General features: G+C 71.9%; 2 protein-coding genes across 7 annotated transcripts; one reads left to right on the plus strand and one right to left on the minus strand.

Moving 5' to 3' along the window:
• The first annotated feature begins 291 nt into the window (after positions 1-291).
• Positions 292-8,016, plus strand: PTBP1 (polypyrimidine tract binding protein 1). Of its 6 annotated transcripts, none has more exons than XM_051842294.3 (15): positions 293-439; positions 1,251-1,281; positions 2,992-3,067; positions 3,156-3,328; positions 3,416-3,562; positions 3,645-3,815; positions 3,906-4,016; positions 4,096-4,270; positions 4,503-4,559; positions 5,184-5,332; positions 6,194-6,227; positions 6,439-6,531; positions 6,641-6,857; positions 6,978-7,055; positions 7,139-8,016. In XM_051842294.3, exons 1-15 carry the CDS (start codon positions 432-434, stop codon positions 7,269-7,271), a joined length of 1,653 nt encoding a protein of 550 aa, XP_051698254.1. In that variant the 5' UTR covers positions 293-431; the 3' UTR covers positions 7,272-8,016. The 6 variants fall into 6 exon arrangements, 5 of the variants coding, with proteins under 5 accessions (XP_089172259.1, XP_051698254.1, XP_051698253.1 ...); XM_051842293.3 differs by having other exon boundaries at positions 294-439; positions 4,482-4,559; XM_089316132.1 differs by lacking the exon at positions 293-439 and adding an exon at positions 763-865 and having other exon boundaries at positions 4,482-4,559.
• Positions 7,736-14,557, minus strand: PLPPR3 (phospholipid phosphatase related 3). Its single transcript, XM_051842292.3, has 7 exons — positions 13,873-14,557; positions 11,352-11,537; positions 11,137-11,278; positions 9,979-10,174; positions 9,824-9,881; positions 9,574-9,747; positions 7,736-9,495 (listed from the first exon to the last, which is right to left on the minus strand). The coding sequence occupies exons 1-7, from the start codon at positions 13,942-13,944 to the stop codon at positions 8,224-8,226; spliced, it is 2,100 nt and encodes a 699-aa protein (XP_051698252.1). The 5' UTR covers positions 13,945-14,557; the 3' UTR covers positions 7,736-8,223.
• Positions 14,558-19,538: the final 4,981 nt, after the last annotated feature.

Below are 19,538 nucleotides of genomic sequence, written 5' to 3' on the forward strand. Positions count from 1 at the left end.
AAGCACGCTTCCTGCCGCCTGACTCGCCACGTACCCACTCTCAAGATGGCTTCTTCCGCCAAGGCCCAGGCCGGGTGGCGGCCAGATCATTGGCTCTGAGCTCGTCACGTGCGTCCGTACTCTCCTCCCCTCCCCCGATTCCACAGGACGTTTCCGCCTCGGCTCTGACGGAAGGCCGCCTTCTCCAATAGCGTTCTGGTATCCGCCTTGCGCCCACCCCCCTGGCGGCCCGGTAGCCACTGAGAGACGCCGGCCGGGGCCCGCGAGGCTCTCCCCGCCCCCTGACCGCCGAGGGAGCCAATGGGCAGCGCGCGCGGGGGACGTGTGCGGGCGTCTCCGCCATTTTGTGAGTCTATAACTCCGAGCCGTTGGGTCGGTTCCTGCTATTCCGGCGCCTCCACTCCGTCCCCTGTGGGTCTGCTCTGAGTGCCATGGACGGGTGAGTGGCGTCCGCCACGCGCCGCGCCGCGATCCCCGGGCTCCACCCGCGTCCCCGCCGCCACACGGGCGGCCCCGGCCGTCGCCCCGCCGGGAGGGGTGCGGGCTCCCCTCCCCCCTCCGCGTGGCGCGCGGGATCGGGGCTTCGGGGCGGCCGGGGCCGCGCTCTCGGGCCGCGGGGCCCTCGGACCCGCGCCCGGCCCACTTCCGGGTCCGCGCGCCCGCAGCTCCCGGCGCCGGGCGTCTCGCCGTCCCGGCGGCGCGCGGCCCTTCCCGCTTCCCGTCGGCGCCGCGCGCGTGCGCAGACGCGGGCGCGGCCCTGTGCGCGTGCGCGGGCCTCGGCGGGGGCGCGCGTGTTTCCCGCCGCGCGGCCGCGGCCCGGGGGCCGGGGCCGGGGCTGGGGGGCGGCCCGGGCCGCGGGGGCCGGGTGCGTCGCGGCGCGCGGGCGGGAAGCGGGGCTGCGCTCGCCGGGGCGGGGCCGCGGGTGGAAGCGCTTCCTGCGTGCGGGCCCCGCCCGGCCCGGGGGCGGCCGCGGGCGGCTCTGGGGCGCGGGTCTCTGCAGACCCCCGGCCACGTCGGCGCGCGGGTGGATGCGGCGCCCCGGCTGTCAGCGCCGCCCGAGGGCGCGGGGCTCTTTGTCTGGACCTCGGGAACTCGGTCCAGAGGCGGGGCCTGGGGTCCCGCTGGGAGGGAGGGGCCCTCAGGACAATGGTGGCCCCTTTCCGGGCCGAGCGGGCCTGCGCGGGTGGGGGCCCGCGCCCCCGGGTCGGCGCTGCAGCCCGGGGCGCTGATCTCTGGCTTTCTCTCCGCAGCATCGTCCCAGACATAGCAGTTGGCACAAAGGTATGGCGGTCTCCGGGCCGGCGGGGGCCGCGGGCGGCGGCGGGGTGTGCGGGTGGCGCGGGCCTGAGCCGCCGTCGTGGGCCCGGCCCGCCTCGGCGCCGTGTCCGGTGCGGCGGGGCCGCGGGTGTTCCGGGAGGCGGGCGCTCGGCGGTTGCTGGTGTGTGGATGTCAGTGCGTCCCGCGGTCACGCGTGTGCCTGCGCGCTGCGGGCCGGCTGGCTGCCCCCCGGGCTGCGTTCCGCCCGTGTGCGTGCGCGGGGCAGCGCAGGCCTGGGCGGCCGCGGCTCCAGGACAGCCCTCGCGGGCTTCCCGTGCTGCGTCAGCGCGGGCTGTCCCGGGCCGGCAGGGTTTCCTGTGCGGCCGGGCGCCCTGCGCAGCTCTTCCTGTGGGCGCCGGCGGGCTGGGGGCCGGGCCGCGTGGGCGGGAGTGGCCGCGGTCTGCTGGAGCGGCCTGGGCTCCGGGGCCTGCTGCCCCGGTGGGCTAGAGCGTGCCCGCCAGACGGCTGTGGGCGCGCCGGCCGCCTGCCGTGGGAATGCACACGGGGCCGGCAGCCAAGGAGGCCGTCCTGGGCGGCCCGCCCGCCGCTCTGGGCGGAGGCCGGCGCCGCGATGCCCCTTTTAAGGTTCGTGCAGTTAGCACATGGGAGCCGCATGGGTGCCTGGACGCGGTCCAGCGGGGTAAGGCCGGGCGGCTTCCTGTGGATCCCACGGTGCCCCCGGTCCCCCGTGGGCATGGGGCGCCGGCTTCCTGTCTGCGGCACCGTCCAGTTACAGGAAGGGCGGCTGACGCTGCGGTCGGCGTGGTGGGGGCCGGCTCCCGGCCGAGGGGCTGTGGAGGGCTGGTGGGGGCCGCTCGGCTCCGCCTTCTTCCCGGCGGCTGGCGGTGGGCTCCTCCCACTCCGGTCTGCGGGAGCCTCTCGTGGGGCAGCGTCCTGGCATGGCCTGGAGGGGGAAAGTGGAGAGGCCACGTTTCCCTGCCCTGGTTCTGGGGGGCTGGGTGGAGCTGGGCGGGGGTCTGCAGCCTGGGGCGGGCTGCCTGCGCGGCTGCCGGCATCCTTGTTTCGTGTAACCGAGTCGCCCTGTCGCCTGGGGCTCCGGTTTCAGCTCTGAACAGACCTGCTCTATGCACGGGAGGCCCCGCCCCCTGCCCGGACGGGCTCCGTGCTGGCCCGGGGCACTTGGGCTGGGGGGGGAGTCAGCCCCCACAGAGGGGTCCTGGCCCCAGGGGGCTCTGTTCACAGCAGGGCTGGGGTGGGGGCAGGGGCGTGGCGGGTGTTGGCACGGGAGCAGGGCTGGGGGTGTGGGTGGGGTCTGGCCACTGCCTGTGTTGTGGAGCTGGGGCATGGCTGGGGGGTGGGAGCAGGGGGTGGGTCTGTTGTGGAGCAGGGGCGTGGCTGGCAGGGCGCAGGGGTGTGGGTCTGTTGTGGAGCAGGGTGGGCGCAGGGGTGTGGGTCTGTTGTGGAGCAGGGGCATGGCTGGCAGGGTGGGAGCAGGGATGTGGGTCTGTTGTGGAGCAGGGGTGTGGGTCTGTTGTGGAGCAGGGGCGTGGCTGGCGGTGTGGGCGCAGGGGTGTGGGTCTGTTGTGGAGCAGGGTGGGTGCAGGGGTGTGGGTCCTGTTGAGCAGGGGCATGGCTGGTGTCCTGGGATGGGGCGTGGCTGGGTGGCGCAGGGGCGTGGCTGGCGGGCAGCCCTGCAGCTCTGTTCTCTGGCAGCGGGGATCTGACGAGCTCTTCTCTACCTGCGTCACCAACGGCCCCTTCATCATGAGCGGCAGCTCCGCCTCTGCAGGTAGGGCCTGCGCCCAGGGCGGGCGGGCGGGCGGGCTCCCGGGCGGCGGGTGGCGCCGGATTGGTGAGCCGACCGCCCCCTCCCCCAGCAAACGGCAACGACAGCAAGAAGTTCAAAGGTGACAGCAGGAGCGCGGGCGTGCCCTCGCGGGTGATCCACGTGCGCAAGCTGCCCGGGGACGTCACGGAGGGCGAGGTCATCTCCCTGGGGCTGCCCTTCGGCAAGGTCACCAACCTGCTGATGCTGAAGGGGAAGAACCAGGTACCCGGCGGGCGGGGGGGGCGGCAGGGGGGCGTGCGGCGGGGGGGGGGGGGACCGCCATGCTCACACCCCCCCCCCCCCCCGCAGGCCTTCATCGAGATGAACACGGAGGAGGCCGCCAACACCATGGTCAACTACTACACCTCGGTGACGCCGGTGCTGCGCGGCCAGCCCATCTACATCCAGTTCTCCAACCACAAGGAGCTCAAGACCGACAGCTCCCCGAACCAGGCCGTGCGTGCGCCCGCGGGCGGCGGGGCGGGCGGGCGGGCGGGCGGGCAGGGCCGGGCCCGGGCTCACACGGCCTCCTCCACAGCGGGCCCAGGCAGCCCTGCAGGCCGTGAACTCCGTGCAGTCGGGAAACCTGGCCCTGGCCGCCTCGGCCGCGGCGGTGGACGCGGGGATGGCGATGGCCGGCCAGAGCCCCGTGCTCAGGATCATCGTGGAGAACCTGTTCTACCCGGTGACGCTGGACGTGCTGCACCAGGTGAGGCGGGCGGGGCCGGGCGGCCGGGGGCGGGGCCAGGGCGGAGCCGGGCAGCCGGGGGCGGGGCTCAGGCTGCCTGTGGCCCTGCAGATCTTCTCCAAGTTCGGCACCGTCCTGAAGATCATCACCTTCACCAAGAACAACCAGTTCCAGGCGCTGCTGCAGTACGCGGAGCCCGTGAGCGCCCAGCACGCCAAGCTGGTGAGGGCCGGGCCGGGGCTGGGGAGGGGGCCGGGCGGGCCGGGGTCCCTGGGCGCCCCTCACGCGCTGCTGCCCCCAGTCCCTCGACGGGCAGAACATCTACAACGCCTGCTGCACGCTGCGCATCGACTTCTCCAAGCTCACCAGCCTCAACGTCAAGTACAACAACGACAAGAGCCGCGACTACACGCGGCCTGACCTGCCGTCCGGGGACAGCCAGCCGTCGCTGGACCAGACCATGGCCGCCGCCTTCGGTGAGGCCCCCTCCCGGCGCGCCGAGCACCAGTGTTAGGATGCGCGGGGGTCGCCCCGGCCCGCCCCAGGCAGCACCCAGGGAGCCGGCTCCTGCCGCTCCGCGCCCCGCCCAGCACGGCCCCAGGGCCCTCCGGGAGCGCGGCCGCCCGCCCGCCCGCCTGCCCGCCCGCCGGCTGTGGGTGCGATGGTTAGTGTCTCATTTGTTTCTAGGTGCACCTGGTATAATCTCAGCCTCTCCGTATGCAGGAGCTGGTTTCCCTCCCACCTTTGCCATTCCTCCAGCTGCAGGTACTCAACACGCGGTCTTGACCCCACAGCCGGTCGTGCATGCCCACGCAGCGGTCAGCAGGGAGAGCCAGCCCGCGGGGCCGCCTCCCTGGGAGGGCGCAGGCAGCCGCAGGGCGCCTGCCCCGGGGGCGTGGCGTGGACAGGGCCGGCCTGAGCCCGCGGCCGCAGCTGTGTGTGCAGGCGACTGACCGCCCAGTGTTTGGTTCCCTTCAAGCAGCTGCAGGACGAGGACCGGTGCCTCTGAGGGGCTTGTCCCTCGCAGGGTGACGCTGGCCTGGTAAGCTGCGGCCCCGGAGCATGCGCGGCGGGCGCAGGTGTGCGTCGCCTGGGCGCCGTGTGGGCGCCGCGAGCTGTCCTGTGCAGGCCCTGCTTGCCGAGGGCCCGTCTGCCTTCCCGGACCCAGGCTTCTGTGCTGCTGCCGCATGCGTCGGGCCGGCCGGCGGGCCGCGCCGAGCCGGGAGGAGAGGGCGTGCCCGCCGAGCGGCGGGCGGGGCCTGGAGCGAGCGCCCGGCTCGAGCCGCCGCCGCCGCCTCCCGCGGCTCCTCTGCATGAGGACCGGGCGTCTGCACTGCCCGCGAGGGTGCTCCGGGCTCGTCTCAGCGCTGACCTGCTCTTCCTCCCCAGGCCTCTCCGTCCCCAACGTCCACGGAGCCCTGGCCCCGCTGGCCATCCCGTCGGCAGCGGCCGCAGCGGCGGCGGCAGGCCGCATCGCCATCCCGGGCCTGGCCGGGGCGGGCAACTCGGTCCTGCTGGTCAGCAACCTGAACCCTGAGGTACGTGGGCCTCCCTGGCCGCCCCGGGAGCCCGGGAGGCCGTGGCCGGGTGGTGGTGGCACAGGCCCGCCCCTCCGTGCCTGCACTTCCGTCTGGCTGGCTGTCGTGGTCTCCCTGTGCTCCTGTTCTGTGACACCCTGGCTGCGTTTCCAATCCCACGTGTTGAGAGTTGCCGTGTCTGTGCCGCACGCGAGGTCGCCTAGCGCTCAGCTGGGGGCGAGCAGGGCCTGGGGCGGGCGCCAGGTGTCCGGCAGCCCATGGGAGAGCCTGGGTTCCGTATCAAAAAGGCCCCACCCACATGGCCCTTGATTGGCGGCTCTGACCTTGGGGGGGCAGTCTCCCTGCCTCTGCCCCGCCCCCCAGCTGGCCACTGTCCATCCCGTGATTCCTGCTGTCTGGGACTCCGCCCCGGTCATGGGTGACCCTGCTGGGCCGCTGTCTGGGCGGAGTCCCAGAGCCCCCTGCGGCCTGCCGTGTGGAGTGTGCGGGAGCGCGTGGCTGTGTGGCTGTGTGGCTCGTGGCTGGCGTGACTGGCTGTGTGGCTCGTGGCTCGCGTGGCTGGTGGAACCTGCGGTGTTTCTTACGTATTTACTGACCTGTGTTTTTGCTACTTTTTTCTTTTTTCTCCTTCCCTCCCCCTTTTTGTTCTTCCTGGTCCGGAATTTCTTTGCCAACTGACTGCACGGTACTTCTGCTTCCTGTTGTTGCTTGAAACAAAACAAAACATACATAAAATCCCCCCCAAACCCTGCTCCGGAAACCAACCCTTGAATATTAACATCCTGGCAACTCATCGCGGCGGCCGGTGGCGCCGGCCCCCCTCTCCCCTGTCCCTCGCTGCCTTGCTCTGCTGTCCTCTAGAGAGTCACACCCCAAAGCCTCTTTATTCTCTTCGGTATGTGACATTCGCTCTTATTCCTGCGGGGCAATTGCGGTTCGGCCTCGCCCGCGGACCCCAGGCGGCAGGGCGCCCGCATGCTGCCCAGCGCCCAGCGTGGCCGGCCGGGGCCGCGCGGGCCTGGCGAGGGGGGCGGGGCCTGCGGGCTGGCGGGAGGCGGGCCGGGCGCGCGGGACTCAGCGGCCCCGTCCGTCCCGGGCTCTTGAAGGCGTCTACGGAGACGTGCAGCGCGTGAAGATCCTGTTCAACAAGAAGGAGAACGCCCTGGTGCAGATGGCCGACGGCAGCCAGGCGCAGCTGGGTGAGGGCCGGGGGCAGGAGGGCGCTGGGGGCGGGAGGGCGCCGGGGGCGGGGCGGGCTGGGTGAGGGCGGCCCCGCCCCCGCCCTGCTCAGCCCCGCCCCCCCCCCAGCCATGAGCCACCTGAACGGGCACAAGCTGCACGGGAAGCCCATCCGCATCACGCTGTCCAAGCACCAGAACGTGCAGCTGCCGCGCGAGGGCCAGGAGGACCAGGGCCTGACCAAGGACTACGGCAACTCGCCGCTGCACCGCTTCAAGAAGCCGGGCTCCAAGAACTTCCAGAACATCTTCCCGCCCTCGGCCACGCTGCACCTGTCCAACATCCCGTGAGTGCCGCCCGCCCCTCACGGCGCCCCGCCCTCCTCGGCCCCGCCCCTCACGGCGCCCCGCCCCCGCCCCTCCTGGGCTCCGCCCCTCACGGCGCCCCGCCCCGCCCCTGCCCGCAGGCCCTCCGTCTCCGAGGACGACCTCAAGATCCTCTTCTCCAGCAACGGCGGCGTGGTGAAGGGCTTCAAGTTCTTCCAGTGAGTGCGCCCCCCCCGCCCCGCCCCGCCCCGCCCCCCACCCCCACCCCGCCGCCCCCACTCACCCCCACCCCCACCCCCAGGAAGGACCGCAAGATGGCGCTGATCCAGATGGGCTCCGTGGAGGAGGCGGTGCAGGCGCTCATCGACCTGCACAACCACGACCTGGGCGAGAGCCACCACCTGCGCGTGTCCTTCTCCAAGTCCACCATCTAGGCCCGCGGCCGGGCCGCCCACTTCCGTCATTCCAGAAAAGCCACTTTAACGCAGCTGAAGTGACCTTAACAGACCAGAGAGTTTATTTTTTTAAAGAGAAATCAGTTTACCTGTTTTTAAAAAAAATTAAATCCAGTTCACCTTTGACCGTGCGGTGGCGGGTGACTGCGGCGGGGGCGCCCCCCTGGCCGCGCGGGGCCGCCCGCACCCTCGGCTTCCTCGTGCCTTAAACCTGCCTGCCTTGGGGCCGCCCCCAATCATGTGCCTGAGGCCGGCGGGGGCCCGGCCGACCCCCAATCAAGTGACGTGATTCTCGCTCGCCCCTCCCCCGCGCTGCGGGCCCGCCTGTGCCTCGCCGTGTTCCACGTGACCAAATAGCCCCACGTATATGCAAGAGCTAGCGAGTACCCAGTACCTTAGCCCAGGGCGCAGCGCTGCCCGCCCGCCCCGCCCCGCGCCCGCCGGCCCCCACCGGGCCGCCCCCGCCCCGCCCCGCCCCGCCCCGCCCCAGGTTTGGACCAAAGTTGCGTTTCGTCTCTGTGCCTGCTCCGCGCTGGGCCCGGGCGGCGGGACTGACTGAGTCTTAGCGCCCCCGGCGGGGGGCGCCCAGGGTGTACATATTTATGGTTTTTTATACCTGTGAGAGCTCGGGGCGCGGTTTTCTATGGCGACAGATGTATATTTTGTCAGCGCGGCCCTGTACGGCGCGCGCCGAGAGAACTCAATTAAACGATTTTACAACAAACTGCACCTGCCTCTTCTTCCGTCCACGCGCTCACGCGGGCGCGCCCTGGCCCGGCTGTTGTGGGGTCCGAACTGGCCGCGTGGGGTCCCCGCCCGCGCCCTTCCCCCAGTGACCAGCGAGCCCGCAGTCCACATCTGCATCTTTATTCCTGGTCCACGACCGGATGCCCCGGCCCGCCCCCCCCCGCGCCCCTGCCCGGCCCCGCGCTCAGTCCTGGAAGCGGCGCGCCTGCATCCTGCGGTAGTAGCCCTCGGCCTCCGCCTCGCCCGCCTCGCGCTCCCCCAGCGCCGCGCGCCGCAGCGTGGACTCGCGGCTGGCCGGCCCCAGCGCCCCCTCGGCCGCGCCCGGCGGGGGCAGGCCCTCGCCCGTGGCCAGGTTCACGGTGGCCACGGCGGCGAACCGCGGCTCCTCCTGGTCCACGTCGCTGACGGAGGAGCCGGGGGACACGCCCGCGGCCTTCCACTCCCAGGACGCGGGGGCGGCCGACAGGTGCACCACGGGGTGGTGCGGCGCGTGCGCGTCGATCGTGACGATGCTGGCCGAGTCGCGGTCGGACGGCGAGCGGTACTGCGACGAGTCGGAGCTGGCGCTGGACGACGACGCCGTCTCGGCCGCCTTGGGGCCCGGCGCGCCCGGGGCCTTGGACATGGCGATCACCTGCAGCAGCCGCGGTGGGTTGGCCACGCGCGGCTGCGCGCCGGGCGCGGGCACGACGGCCCCGCCCTTCTCCGCCATGGCCAGCCACTTGGCGCGCACCGCGGCGCTGCTCTTGGGGGACAGCCCGGCCGCGGGCGGCGCGCGCTCCTCGGGGATGTGCAGCAGCGGCGGCGGCCCCGCGCGCGGCGGGAGGACCACGCGCGGCGCAAGCCCCGGCCGCGCCTGCACTGCGGGGTACAGCGAGGGAGGCGCGGGGCCGCCCTCCTCGCCCTCCCCCTGCCCCTCCTCGTCCTCGTCCTCCTCCTCCTCCTCGTCCTCGTCCTCCTCGTCCTCCTCCGCCATCGGCTCCGCGGGCGCGCGCAGGTGTGCGGGGCTGGCCTCGTCCGGCAGCCCGGGGCCGCGGCCCTCCAGCGTCTGCTTCCACTCGCGGATGAGCTGTTTGGAGCGGGTGGCGTCCAGCGGCACGTGGATGGTCATGTGGCGGCGCGCGGGGTCGTCGAGGGAGGGCGCGCTGGCCCGCGGCAGCGTGTTGCTGAAGGTCACCATGTTCTCCTTGACCATGGGGCTGCGGGGTGCCAGCAGGTCGGCGTCCACGCTGGCCCGCTTCAGGCTGCCCAGGGACGTCTTGTCGCGGGCCACGGGCCGCGGCACGCCCTCCAGCCGCCCGGGCGGGCCCAGCTCGTCGGTGCTGGCCGACTTGCTCTGCTGGTACACGGAGTCATGGCCGCGCTGCGTGAGCGCGCGCAGGGCATCCTTGGCTGGCGCCGGGGCCGCGGGCTTCTCGGCCGGCGGGGCGCGGAAGTTGCCCACCGCATGGCAGGCCTGCGGAGAAAGAGCGGGGTGAGGCCCGAGCCGGCCGCGGCGGGTGCGGCCGGGGTCCCGCCCCGCCCCCGCGCTCACCAGGTAGGCGGCGATGCCGGCGCCGATGAGGAAGCCGGCGTACACGTCCACGGGGTGGCTGCGGTACTGCGTGACCTGCGTGAGCCCGCACACGCCGGCCGCGATGGCGAAGGCAAACACCAGCACGGGTTTGAGCAGCTTGGTGGCATCCGAGATGACGGAGTTGAAGTACATCTAGGGAGGGCGGGGCGGTCAGCGGTCAGCGGGAGGCCCAGGCGGCCAGAGCGGGGGCTGCGGGGGCCGCACTCACCGAGACGTAGACGGCCGCGAAGGCGGACAGCGTGGCGTGCTGGGACGGGAAGGTCTTCCTGCAAGACGCGCGCCCGTGAGCCCCCGGCCGGAGCGGCCTCCCCGCCAGGCCCCGCCAGGCCCGGCCAGAGCCCCGCCAGAGCCCACCCCGCTCACCGTGCAGACAGGATGGCGTGGGTGTCGTGGCCCGAGCAGATGTCCTGCGTGATGTAGGGGTTGGCCTCGCACGACGTGCCCAGCAGGGTGTAGTTGGGTTTGCAGACCGTGAGGAAGAAGGGTGCGTGGTAGCCTGTGGCCAGCTGAATGATGTCTGTCACCAGGGCCGTGGCACACAGGCCAAACACGTGGACGCCTGGGGGGCGAGAGGAGCTCAGGGCCAACGTGTGGACACGTGGGGGGGAGTGGGCCTCAGGGCCATCGTGTGGACGCCTGGGGGGGGAGTGGGCCTCAGGGCCATTGTGTGGACGCCTGGGGGGGAGTGGACCTCAGGGCCAGTGTGGACACTTGGGGGGAGGGGACCTCAGGGCTAATGTGTGGACACGTGGGGGGGAGTGGGCCTCAGGGCCAGTGTGGACACTTGGGGGGAGGGGACCTCAGGGCTAATGTGTGGACACCTGGGGGGGAGTGGGCCTCAGGGCCATCGTGTGGACGCCTGGGGGGCGAGAGGAGCTCAGGGCCAACGTGTGGACACGTGGGGGGGAGTGGGCCTCAGGGCCATCGTGTGGACGCCTGGGGGGGGAGTGGGCCTCAGGGCCATTGTGTGGACGCCTGGGGGGGAGTGGACCTCAGGGCCAGTGTGGACACTTGGGGGGAGGGGACCTCAGGGCTAATGTGTGGACACGTGGGGGGGAGTGGGCCTCAGGGCCAGTGTGGACACTTGGGGGGAGGGGACCTCAGGGCTAATGTGTGGACACCTGGGGGGGAGTGGGCCTCAGGGCCATCGTGTGGACGCCTGGGGGGGGAGTGGGCCTCAGGGCCATCGTGTGGACGCCTGGGGGGGGAGTGGGCCTCAGGGCCAGTGTGGACACTTGGGGGGAGGGGACCTCAGGGCTAATGTGTGGACACCTGGGGGGGAGTGGGCCTCAGGGCCAGTGTGGACACTTGGGGGGAGGGGACCTCAGGGCCATCGTGTGAACACTTGTGGGGAGGGGACCTCAGGGCCAACATGTGGACACTTGGGGGGCGAGTGGGCCTCAGGTCAACATTGGACACCTTGGGGGGTGGAAGGGACCCCAGGCCCGACACCTGGATGCCCGCAGAGGACACAGTGGTGGGGGCCCCAGCAGGGCAGGGCGGGCCAGCCTGGCCACTCACCCACGAACCGAACGGTCCGGCGCAGGAAGGAGCTGAGGCGGCAGCCGCCGGCGCTGATGGTGCCCTCGGCCCCGCGGGGGACGCCCCCTCGGCCCCACGGCCGGGACTGCACGCAGTACAGCAGGCCCTCGCCGATCATGATCTGCCGACAGGGGGGTGCTCAGGCCGCGGCCGCGCTGCCCACGGGCCGGCCGGGCCCCGGGGCGGGCACTCACCGAGGCGGCGGGGGCGGCGAAGGCCAGGCTGAGCAGCATGAGCAGCGGGATGAGCTCGTCGCTGGTCTCCACGTAGGGCATGGAGAGCGAGCGGTCATAGCACTGGAAGCCCACCCTGGCCGGCCTGAAGACGTCCGTCAGCTCCAGGAAGTACAGGGACACCACGGAGGACGCCACGATGGGCAGCTGCGGGCACACGGCCCCCGCCGTCAGCCCCGGGCGCTGCGCACCCCGACAGCGAGGGACCCCGGCAGCCGGGGAGACCGAGGCTGAAGGCCTGCGGGCCAGGACAGGGGCTGGGCCCAGGCAGGCTGACCAGTGCGCTGGGGCCCTAGGAGGGGGCAAGGCAGACGCGGCGCCGCCAGCCCCGTAGCTGAGCGCAGGCTGAGTGTCCGGGAGCGGCTGGGTTCCCGTCCAGGGAGCCTCCGTCCAGCACTGGCCCGCTCGGCCTCTGCCTGGGCTGCAGCCCCTGCTCCACGGAGGGGCAGGTGTGGGCGACCCTGATGCAGGTGGACTCCTGGCCAGGCTGGGGGTCTGTGAGCCCCTCCCCCAGCCCCTGTGAGCCCCTCCCCAGCCCTGTGAGCCCCTCCCCCAGCCCCTGTGAGCCCCTCCCCCAGCCCCTGTGAACTCCTCCCCCAGCCCCTGTGAGCCCCTCCCCCAGCCCCTGTGAGCCCCCAGCCCCTGTGAGCCCCTCCCCCAGCCCCTGTGAGCCCCTCCCCAGCCCCTGTGAGCCCCTCCCCAAGCCCGTGACCCCCCCAGCCCCTGTGAGCCCCTCCCCCAGCCCTGTGAGCCCCTCCCCAGCCCTGTGAGCCCCTCCCCCAGCCCCTGTGAGCTCCTCCCCCAGCCCTGTGAGCCCCTCCCCCAGCCCCTGTGAGCTCCTCCCCAGCCCCTGTGAGCCCCTCCCCCAGCCCCTGTGAGCCCCTCCCCCAGCCCCTGTGAGCCCCTCCCCAGCCCCTGTGAGCCCCTCCCCCAGCCCGTGACCCCCCAGCCCCTGTGAGCCCCTCCCCCAGCCCCTGTGAGCCCCTCCCCCAGCCCTGTGAGCCCCTCCCCCAGCCCCTGTGAGCCCCTCCCCCAGCCCTGTGAGCCCCTCCCCAGCCCCTGTGAGCCCCTCCCCCAGCCCTGTGAGCCCCTCCCCAGCCCCTGTGAGCCCCTCCCCCAGCCCCTGTGAGCCCCTCCCCAGCCCTGTGAGCCCCTCCCCCAGCCCCTGTGAGCCCCTCCCCCAGCCCTGTGAGCCCCTCCCCAGCCCCTGTGAGCCCCTCCCCCAGCCCCTGTGAGCCCCTCCCCAGCCCTGTGAGCCCCTCCCCCAGCCCCTGTGAGCCCCTCCCCCAGCCCTGTGAGCCCCTCCCCCAGCCCCTGTGAGCCCCTCCCCAGCCCCTGTGAGCCCCTCCCCCAGCCCTGTGAGCTCCTCCCCCAGCCCCTGTGACCCCCCCAGCCCTGTGAGCTCCTCCCAGCCCCTGTGACCCCCCCAGCCCCTGTGAGCCCCTCCCCCAGCCCCTGTGAGCCCCTCCCCCAGCCCCTGTGACCCCCTCAGCCACCGTGAGCTCCTCCTCCAACCCCTGTAAGCTCCTCCCCCAATCCCTGTGTGCTCCTCCCCCGCTATGGGGGTGGGGCGGGGCGAGGGGGTGGTCCTGAGCCCAAACCAACATTGCGGACTCCCCGGGAGGGCGTCCTGCAGCTGCAGGTTCCTGGGAGCTCACACACGCCCGTCTGACCCAGTGGCCCCCACACAAGCACTGGTTCGCGTCCCGGCTGCTGCACGTCTGATCCAGCAGCAGCAGATGGCCCAGGCCCCGCACCCGAGGGGGAGGCGGATGGAGCCCGGCCCAGCCCTGGCCGTCGCAACCATTTGGGGAGTGACCCAGCAGGTGGACGATCCACCTCTCTCTCTCCTGTCTGTACCGCTGCCCTTCCGACAAATCGATAAATAATTCTGTAAAATAAACTTAATGTCGACAGTCCCCAGTGCACGGCGAGCCCACTTCAGGCCTCTGCAGGCTCCGCAGACGTAGACGCCGGCGCCCGCCGGCCGCGCAGTGAGGCTCAGCGGGCCGCGGGGGTGGTCGCGGCGCCAGGCGTGCTGGGGGCGTTGCCCGCGGAGGTCGTGCACCCACCGTGTGCTCCTCCTGCCTCCAGAGCGCCGCTGGCCCACAGGGGTGCTGCTGCGGGCCCAGACCTGCCCGCCCAGGGCGCTGTCCCACAACGGCCTGGCGGGGGCTGTGGGAGGGGCCGGAGTCCAGCCCCGGAGCTCTAGGCGTGCATGAAGAAGGGGGGGCGCCGCCGGGGCGGGGAGCAGGAGCCCTGCCCCCACACGGCGCGATGGAGCCGCCGCCCCGGCCCCCGGCCCCGCACCTGTCCATTCCCGCTCTACAAAGGGGCGGGGGCGGGGCGGCCTCGCAGCTGGCAGAGGAAGGCCCGGAGCGCAGACCCCCGCACCGGGAGGCATCCCGCAGCACCCGGGCGACCCCGCGGGCCGCCCGCCCCAGCTCCAGGCCCCCGCCCGCCCCGCCCGGCCCCCCCTCACCTCCACGAAGTAGAAGCAGGGCAGCAGCGTCATACTGTCCTTCGGGGTCCTGCTGGCCTTGGCCGGGATCATGGTGTTGCGGGCGCCGCAGGCCGCGGCTGCGGGGGCACCGAGCCGCGCGGGCGGCAGGGGCGCCAGGCTGAGCCCCGGGGACCCGCGCCCGCGGGGGAGGGGCGGCCGGGGACGCGTAGCGGCCGCCGAGGGACACTGAGGCTGGGGGGGCGGGGGTCGCCTGGGCACCAGGGTCGGCTTCCGCGAGGAGGGCGCGGCCGGCGCGGCGGGAGCTGGGGGTCCCGGGAGCGCGCAGGGCTGGGTGGGCCCAGCCCGCAGCCCCTCACCTAGCGCTGCGGCGCTCCGAGGACTGCGCTGGGCTGCGGCGAGGGGCGCACAAAGGCGGGGCGCACAAAGCGCGGCCCCTCCCGGCGCGCGGAGCGGCGGCAGCCGGGGGCTCGGCCCGGAGACCCCCGCGCTGGCGGCGGCCTGGACGCGGCGCGAGGGCGAGGGGCGGGGCTCTTTGTCTCCGCGGCCCGGGGCGCCGCGCGCGTCCCCGCCTCCCGCGCGGGCGCGGGTCTCAGGCTCCGCGCCCCCGACGCCCCTCGCGCCTCTCACCCGCTCGCGACGTCCCCGGCCCCCGCCCCCGCGCCCGCCGCAATCGCGCGCGCGTTTCCATGGCGAGCTCCCGGGCGCCCGGCGGGCGGGAGACAAAGGAGGGGGTGGGCGGGGCGGGCCCCCAGCCCTCCCCGCGTCCCCGCCCCCTGCAGCGTGGGGGTCCCAGCTTTCGGGAGTGTGCGGGGTGTGCGGGGCGGCAGGCGGGGCCCAGGTGTGCGTTAAGCTAATGCGCACTTAGGTTGTGCTTGCTGTTTGCGTGGGGTTCCTCCCCAGCCGCGCTGTGGATTCCCACTGACCCATCTCACAGATGGGGACATCGAAGCCTGGGGCACTTAAGTCACTGCCCAAGGTGCCCGGACCCAAATAGCAGGGTTTTTTATTTTTATTTTATTTTTTTATTTTTTATTTTTTGACAGGCAGAGTGGACAGTGAGAGAGAGAGAGAGAGACAGAGAGAAAGGTCTTCCTTTGCCGTTGGTTCACCCTCCAATGGGCGCTGCCGCCGGCCCACCGCGCTGATCCGATGGCAGGAGCCAGGTGCTTCTCCTGGTCTCCCGTGGGGTGCAGGGCCCAAGCACTTGGGCCATCCTCCACTGCACTCCCTGGCCACAGCAGAGAGCTGGCCTGGAAGAGGGGCAACCGGGACAGAATCTGGTGCCCCAACCGGGACTAGAACCCAGTGTGCTGGCGCCGCAAGGCGGAGGATTAGCCTAGTGAGCCGCGGCGCCGGCCTTAGCAGGGTTTTAAAATAATTTTTTGGGGATGTCGGTTCAATTCCCACCAGCTCCACTTTTTTTTTTTTTATGTATTTGAGAGGCGGAGTTATAGAGAGAGACAGAGACAGAGAGAGAGGTCTTCCATCCGCTGGCTCACTCCCCAAATGCCTACAGCAACCAGAGCTGCCAGGAACCCATCCCGGTCTCCCACGTGGGTGGCAGGGACCCAAGTACCTGAGCCCGCTGCCGCCCCGGTGCACGGACACAGAGAGTGCGCCTGGGGGGTGCATGCCTCCTGGGGCTGCAGGTGCCTCACTCAGGAATGGGCACCTCGAGGTCCCAGCCCCACAGAAAGCGGGGTGGCGTGGCCACCGCTGTGCATGGGAACGCAGAGGTGGCCCAGCCGGGAGGGAGGTGGGGCCTCTGCCCGGGGCGGCCGCCCGGCCCCAGGCCTTCCCAGACCCGGCCTGGATGCCGTTGGAGTCTTGGTGTTGAAAGGAGACCGCCAACGGCCCGGGGCAGGTGGGGAGGGGGAAGTGGGGCAATCGCCGCTGGCGCCTTTTGGGGGCCACGAGGGGTGAGGGGTGCTCTGCCCAGGGCCCAGGGGACTGACTGCAGAGTCCATGGAGAGTGAGGGCAGGGCAGGGGCCGAGCGGAGCCCATGTAGCCTGGCCCCACTGCACAGGCAGAGAGACGAGGTGGGGGGCAGGGGCCAAGCGGGAGCCCAGGTAGCAAATCCACCCTGGCCTGCGCAGGGAGAGGGAGGGGCCCCGGGACCCCACACCTCGGTTTCCCCTTGGAAATGAGCCCCCCTTAAAGAAAGAACCTGAGGTGGGGGCTGTGGCACAGCTGGTAAAGCCGCCTCCTGCAATGCCACATGGGTGCTGGTTCGAGCCCCGGCTGCTCCATTTCCCATCCAGCTGCCTGCTGACGCGCCTGGGAAGGCAGCGGAAGATGGCCCAAGCGCTCGGGTCCCTGCACCCGCGGGGGAGACCCGGAAGCAGCTCAGATTCCTGGCTTCGACCTGGCCCAGCCCCAGCCATTGCGGCCATTTGGGGAGTGAACCAGCAGATGGGAGGGGTCCAGCGGACGCTGGCCGGCTGGGAGTTGTGCAGACACCGGGCCCACGCTGCAGCTCCTCCAAGGGCGACCGACCTGCTCCTGCCCCGGGCGGCAGAGGCGAGGTCATGGTTGGAGTCGCGGGTTGGATGGGGACCGCGTCCCAAGGCAGCGGAGACCCCAGTGGGTCCAGTCCCCCGAGCTCCCTGCACTCCAGGTTCACGTCCTCGGACAGACGCGCCCCAGGGTCCCTGCCCCCACCCCTGCTGTGCCAGCAGCACCCCAGCCACGGCCCAGGGCGTGGGGCCCCAGAGCTGGGGGACACACAGCTCCGTGCCCTTCCTTCCCTCCTCCCTGTCCCCACCCTAGACGAGCCCTGCTCCGTCTTGGTTCTGGGCTCACAGCAGCCGCTGGGCTGGACGCGTGGCTGGGGCCTCAGGACCGGGCGGGGCGGCATCCCCCAGGCGCCAGGCGCTGGGGTGGGCGGGAGCTGCCTCCCCTGTCTCCAGGGAGAGCCGGACCCCCAGGTCCAGCAGCAGCACCGGCCGCGGCGACCCTGAGCCCACCACGGCCAGGCGTCCACCTGTCTGTCCACCTGCGTGGCGGGGGTGGACGAGGGCAGCGGAGCCCTGGGTGTGGGCCAGTCTGCCTGCCTGACCCACGCCGGGGCAGGTGTCCTGGGAAGAAATGAACCAGTGAGCGCTGGCGGTGGACGAATGAGTGAGGCTGCCCGGAGCCGGCGGGGGGGCGTCTACCGCTGACCAGGGTTCCTCCAGCCTCAGTCTGTCCACCTGCCAATGGTCAGATTGTGGACCCTCGTGCTGTGGCTCCAGTCTCTCTGACTGGTCTCAGTCCCCGTCCCCCGGCGGCGGTGGCACCCCCGGCCCTGTCGCGGGGCACCCAGCGCCGGCAGTGGGCGGGGGCCGCCTGGACCCCTGCCTGCGTGGGACTGACCCACCACCCCCTCCAGGCTCCGCCACCGGCAGTCCCGGACTTGCTGGCTCGCGTGTCCCTCAGTGGACAGGGTCCCTGGAACCTGAGGCTGGGTGGCTCCCTGCCTCCCGCGTGGGGGCGTGGCCAGCTGGCCCTGCCTCCTTGGGAGGCCCCAAGGTGCGTGGTGGGGCAGCCTGGGCCAGCTGCCACTCATTCCTGCCTCGCTGTCTCCTCTGGGCATGGACCCTCCCCAGAGCTGGAGGCTGCCGTAACAAGGGGGGAGATCAGGACCGCCTTGTCGGGGGGCTTCCTGGAGGAGGCGGCAGTAGTTGAGCCGAGACTGGAGGTGTGGAGAGAAGAGGCCAGGGGCTGGGCTGGGGGCATTGCAGGTGCAAAGGGCCAGGGGCAGGAGCAAGACTGGGATGTGAGGTGAGGGCACCCGGAGCCAGGCCAGCGCAGGGGGCAGTGATGGGCAGTGATGGACAGCAGGGGAGGCCCGGCGAGGGCGGGCCCAGGGCCAGAGGGCAGTGGCCTGGGCAGTGGCCTGGGCAGCGGCAGGTAGAGGCAGCTCCTGCCTCACTGCCCATTCTGCTGCCACCTGGTGGCCGCGTACCTCAAGTGGGCCCCAGAGCCCCCCCGCCTGCCCCTGGTCAAGGCTTTAAACCCAGCCGGCCCCCAGCGGGAGAGGCCATTGCACCCGCGGTTTCGGTGACGACGCCGGGGTGGCTACTGGAGAGCACTCCGCGCCCCAAAAGCCCCTCGTGTGGGTTCCTGAGGAGCGGGAGGCGGGGAGGGCCCGGGGGTGGGCTGGGAGGGGTGGGTGTTCGGTGCGGCGGCCACCACACCCCCTGGGCTGTCCCCATGCCACATCAGAGCGCCTGGGTACCAGTCGCAGCTCTGCTCCCCGCTGGCGCACGCGGGGGCAGCAGTGGCGGCTCAGGCGCTGGGGCCCGGGGGGAGTCCTGGCTCCTGGCTCCGGCCATTGCAGTCCTGTGGGGAGTGGACCAGCAGAGGGAGGACCCCTCTCTCTGTTCCTCTCTGCTGCTCTGCCTCTCAGAGAGAGAGAGGGAGCGAGAGTGAGAGAGAGAGCACCCCGAGCCTCTGGTTCACTCCCCGATGCCGGCCGCAGCCAGGCCCTGGCGCAGGCTGAAACCGGGAGCCAGGGGCTCGCGGTGGGCGGCAGGGACCCAGCATTGAGCCGCCCCTGCTGCCTCCCAGAGTGCACCAGATGGAGCCGGAGCCAGAAGCAGGGCCAGGACTCGAACCCAGGCCCTCGGATAGGGGATGTGGGTGTTTCAGGCAGCGGCTGAACGGGGAGAGCGAACAGTCCCCCCCCCCCCCCGCTTCCGTCTTAAAGAGGAAGAAGTGGAGTCGCAGGGATGGGAGTCAGGACGGGGGTCCACACTCAGCCACCAGGGCTTGGGCTGGCCCGGTATACAGGTGGCGCTCAGCAAACGCAGCTGCATTTACTTATGCGGGGTGGCGCTGTGGCCACCGCCTGCAGTGCCGGCTGCTCCTCTTCCCATCCGGCTCCCGCCGTGGCCTGGGAAAGCAGCGGAAGACGGCCCAGGTCCTCGGGCCCCTGCACCTGCACGGGGGACTGGAGGACGTCCTGGCTCTGGTGATCGGTTTGTCTGGAGAGACACAGAGAGACAGACAGAGAGGTCTTCCATCCGCTGGCCACTTCTGATGGCCGCGAGGGCCGGGGCTGAGCCAGGCTGGAGCCAGGAGCGTCCTCCGGGTCCCCCACGCGGGCGCAGGGGCCTGAGCACGTGGGCCGACCTCTGCTGCCCTCCCAGACCACAGCAGGCAGCTGGATGGGAAGCGGAGCAGCCGGGACTCGAACCGGTGCTGCAGGCGGAGGCTGCATCCCCACCGCGCCCCAGCCGGCCCCAGTCAGCCTCAGTGCAGCCGCGTGGCCGCCACGGCTCTCCCCACGCCGGGGAGTGTGTATGCAACAGACGCTCACTCACGGTCCCATGCTGGCAGCCGGAGCCAACTCAGCGCGTGGGTGTCTGAACCAGCCGAGGAGGGAGAGCTGCCCCAGTGAGCGCCTGCTGTGTGCCAGGGAGGGAGCCCAGTGAGTGCCTGCTGTGTACCAGGGAGGGAGTCCCAGTGAGCGCCTGCTGTGTGCCAGGGAGGGAGCCCCAGTGAGCACCTGCTGTGTACCAGGGATGGAGAGCTGCCCCAGTGAGTGCCTGCTGTGTACCAGGGATGGAGAGCTGCCCCAGTGAGCGCCTGCTGTGTACCAGGGAGGGAGCCCCAGTGAGCACCTGCTGTGTACCAGGGATGGAGAGCTGCCCCAGTGAGTGCCTGCTGTGTGCCAGGGAGGGAGCCCCAGTGAGCGCTT

This window comes from Oryctolagus cuniculus, chromosome 16 (assembly GCF_051225735.1).
Source record: "Oryctolagus cuniculus isolate XC-2025 breed Fujian yellow rabbit chromosome 16, ASM5122573v1, whole genome shotgun sequence".
In the NCBI taxonomy this organism is placed as follows: Eukaryota; Metazoa; Chordata; class Mammalia; order Lagomorpha; family Leporidae; genus Oryctolagus; species Oryctolagus cuniculus.

Coding starts and splice junctions, on each gene's coding strand:
- PTBP1 (XM_051842293.3), top strand. Junction 1,282..2,991: donor ACATAGCAGTTGGCACAAAG/GTATGGCGGTCT, acceptor GTTCTCTGGCAG/CGGGGATCTGACGAGCTCTT. Junction 3,816..3,905: donor CGCTGGACGTGCTGCACCAG/GTGAGGCGGGCG, acceptor GTGGCCCTGCAG/ATCTTCTCCAAGTTCGGCAC.
- PLPPR3 (XM_051842292.3), bottom strand. CDS start 13,944: ATGATCCCGGCCAAGGCCAGCAGGACCCCGAAGGACAGTATGACGCTG. Junction 11,279..11,351: donor TCGCCGCCCCCGCCGCCTCG/GTGAGTGCCCGC, acceptor CCCTGTCGGCAG/ATCATGATCGGCGAGGGCCT. Junction 10,175..11,136: donor CCGGACCGTTCGGTTCGTGG/GTGAGTGGCCAG, acceptor CTCGCCCCCCAG/GCGTCCACGTGTTTGGCCTG.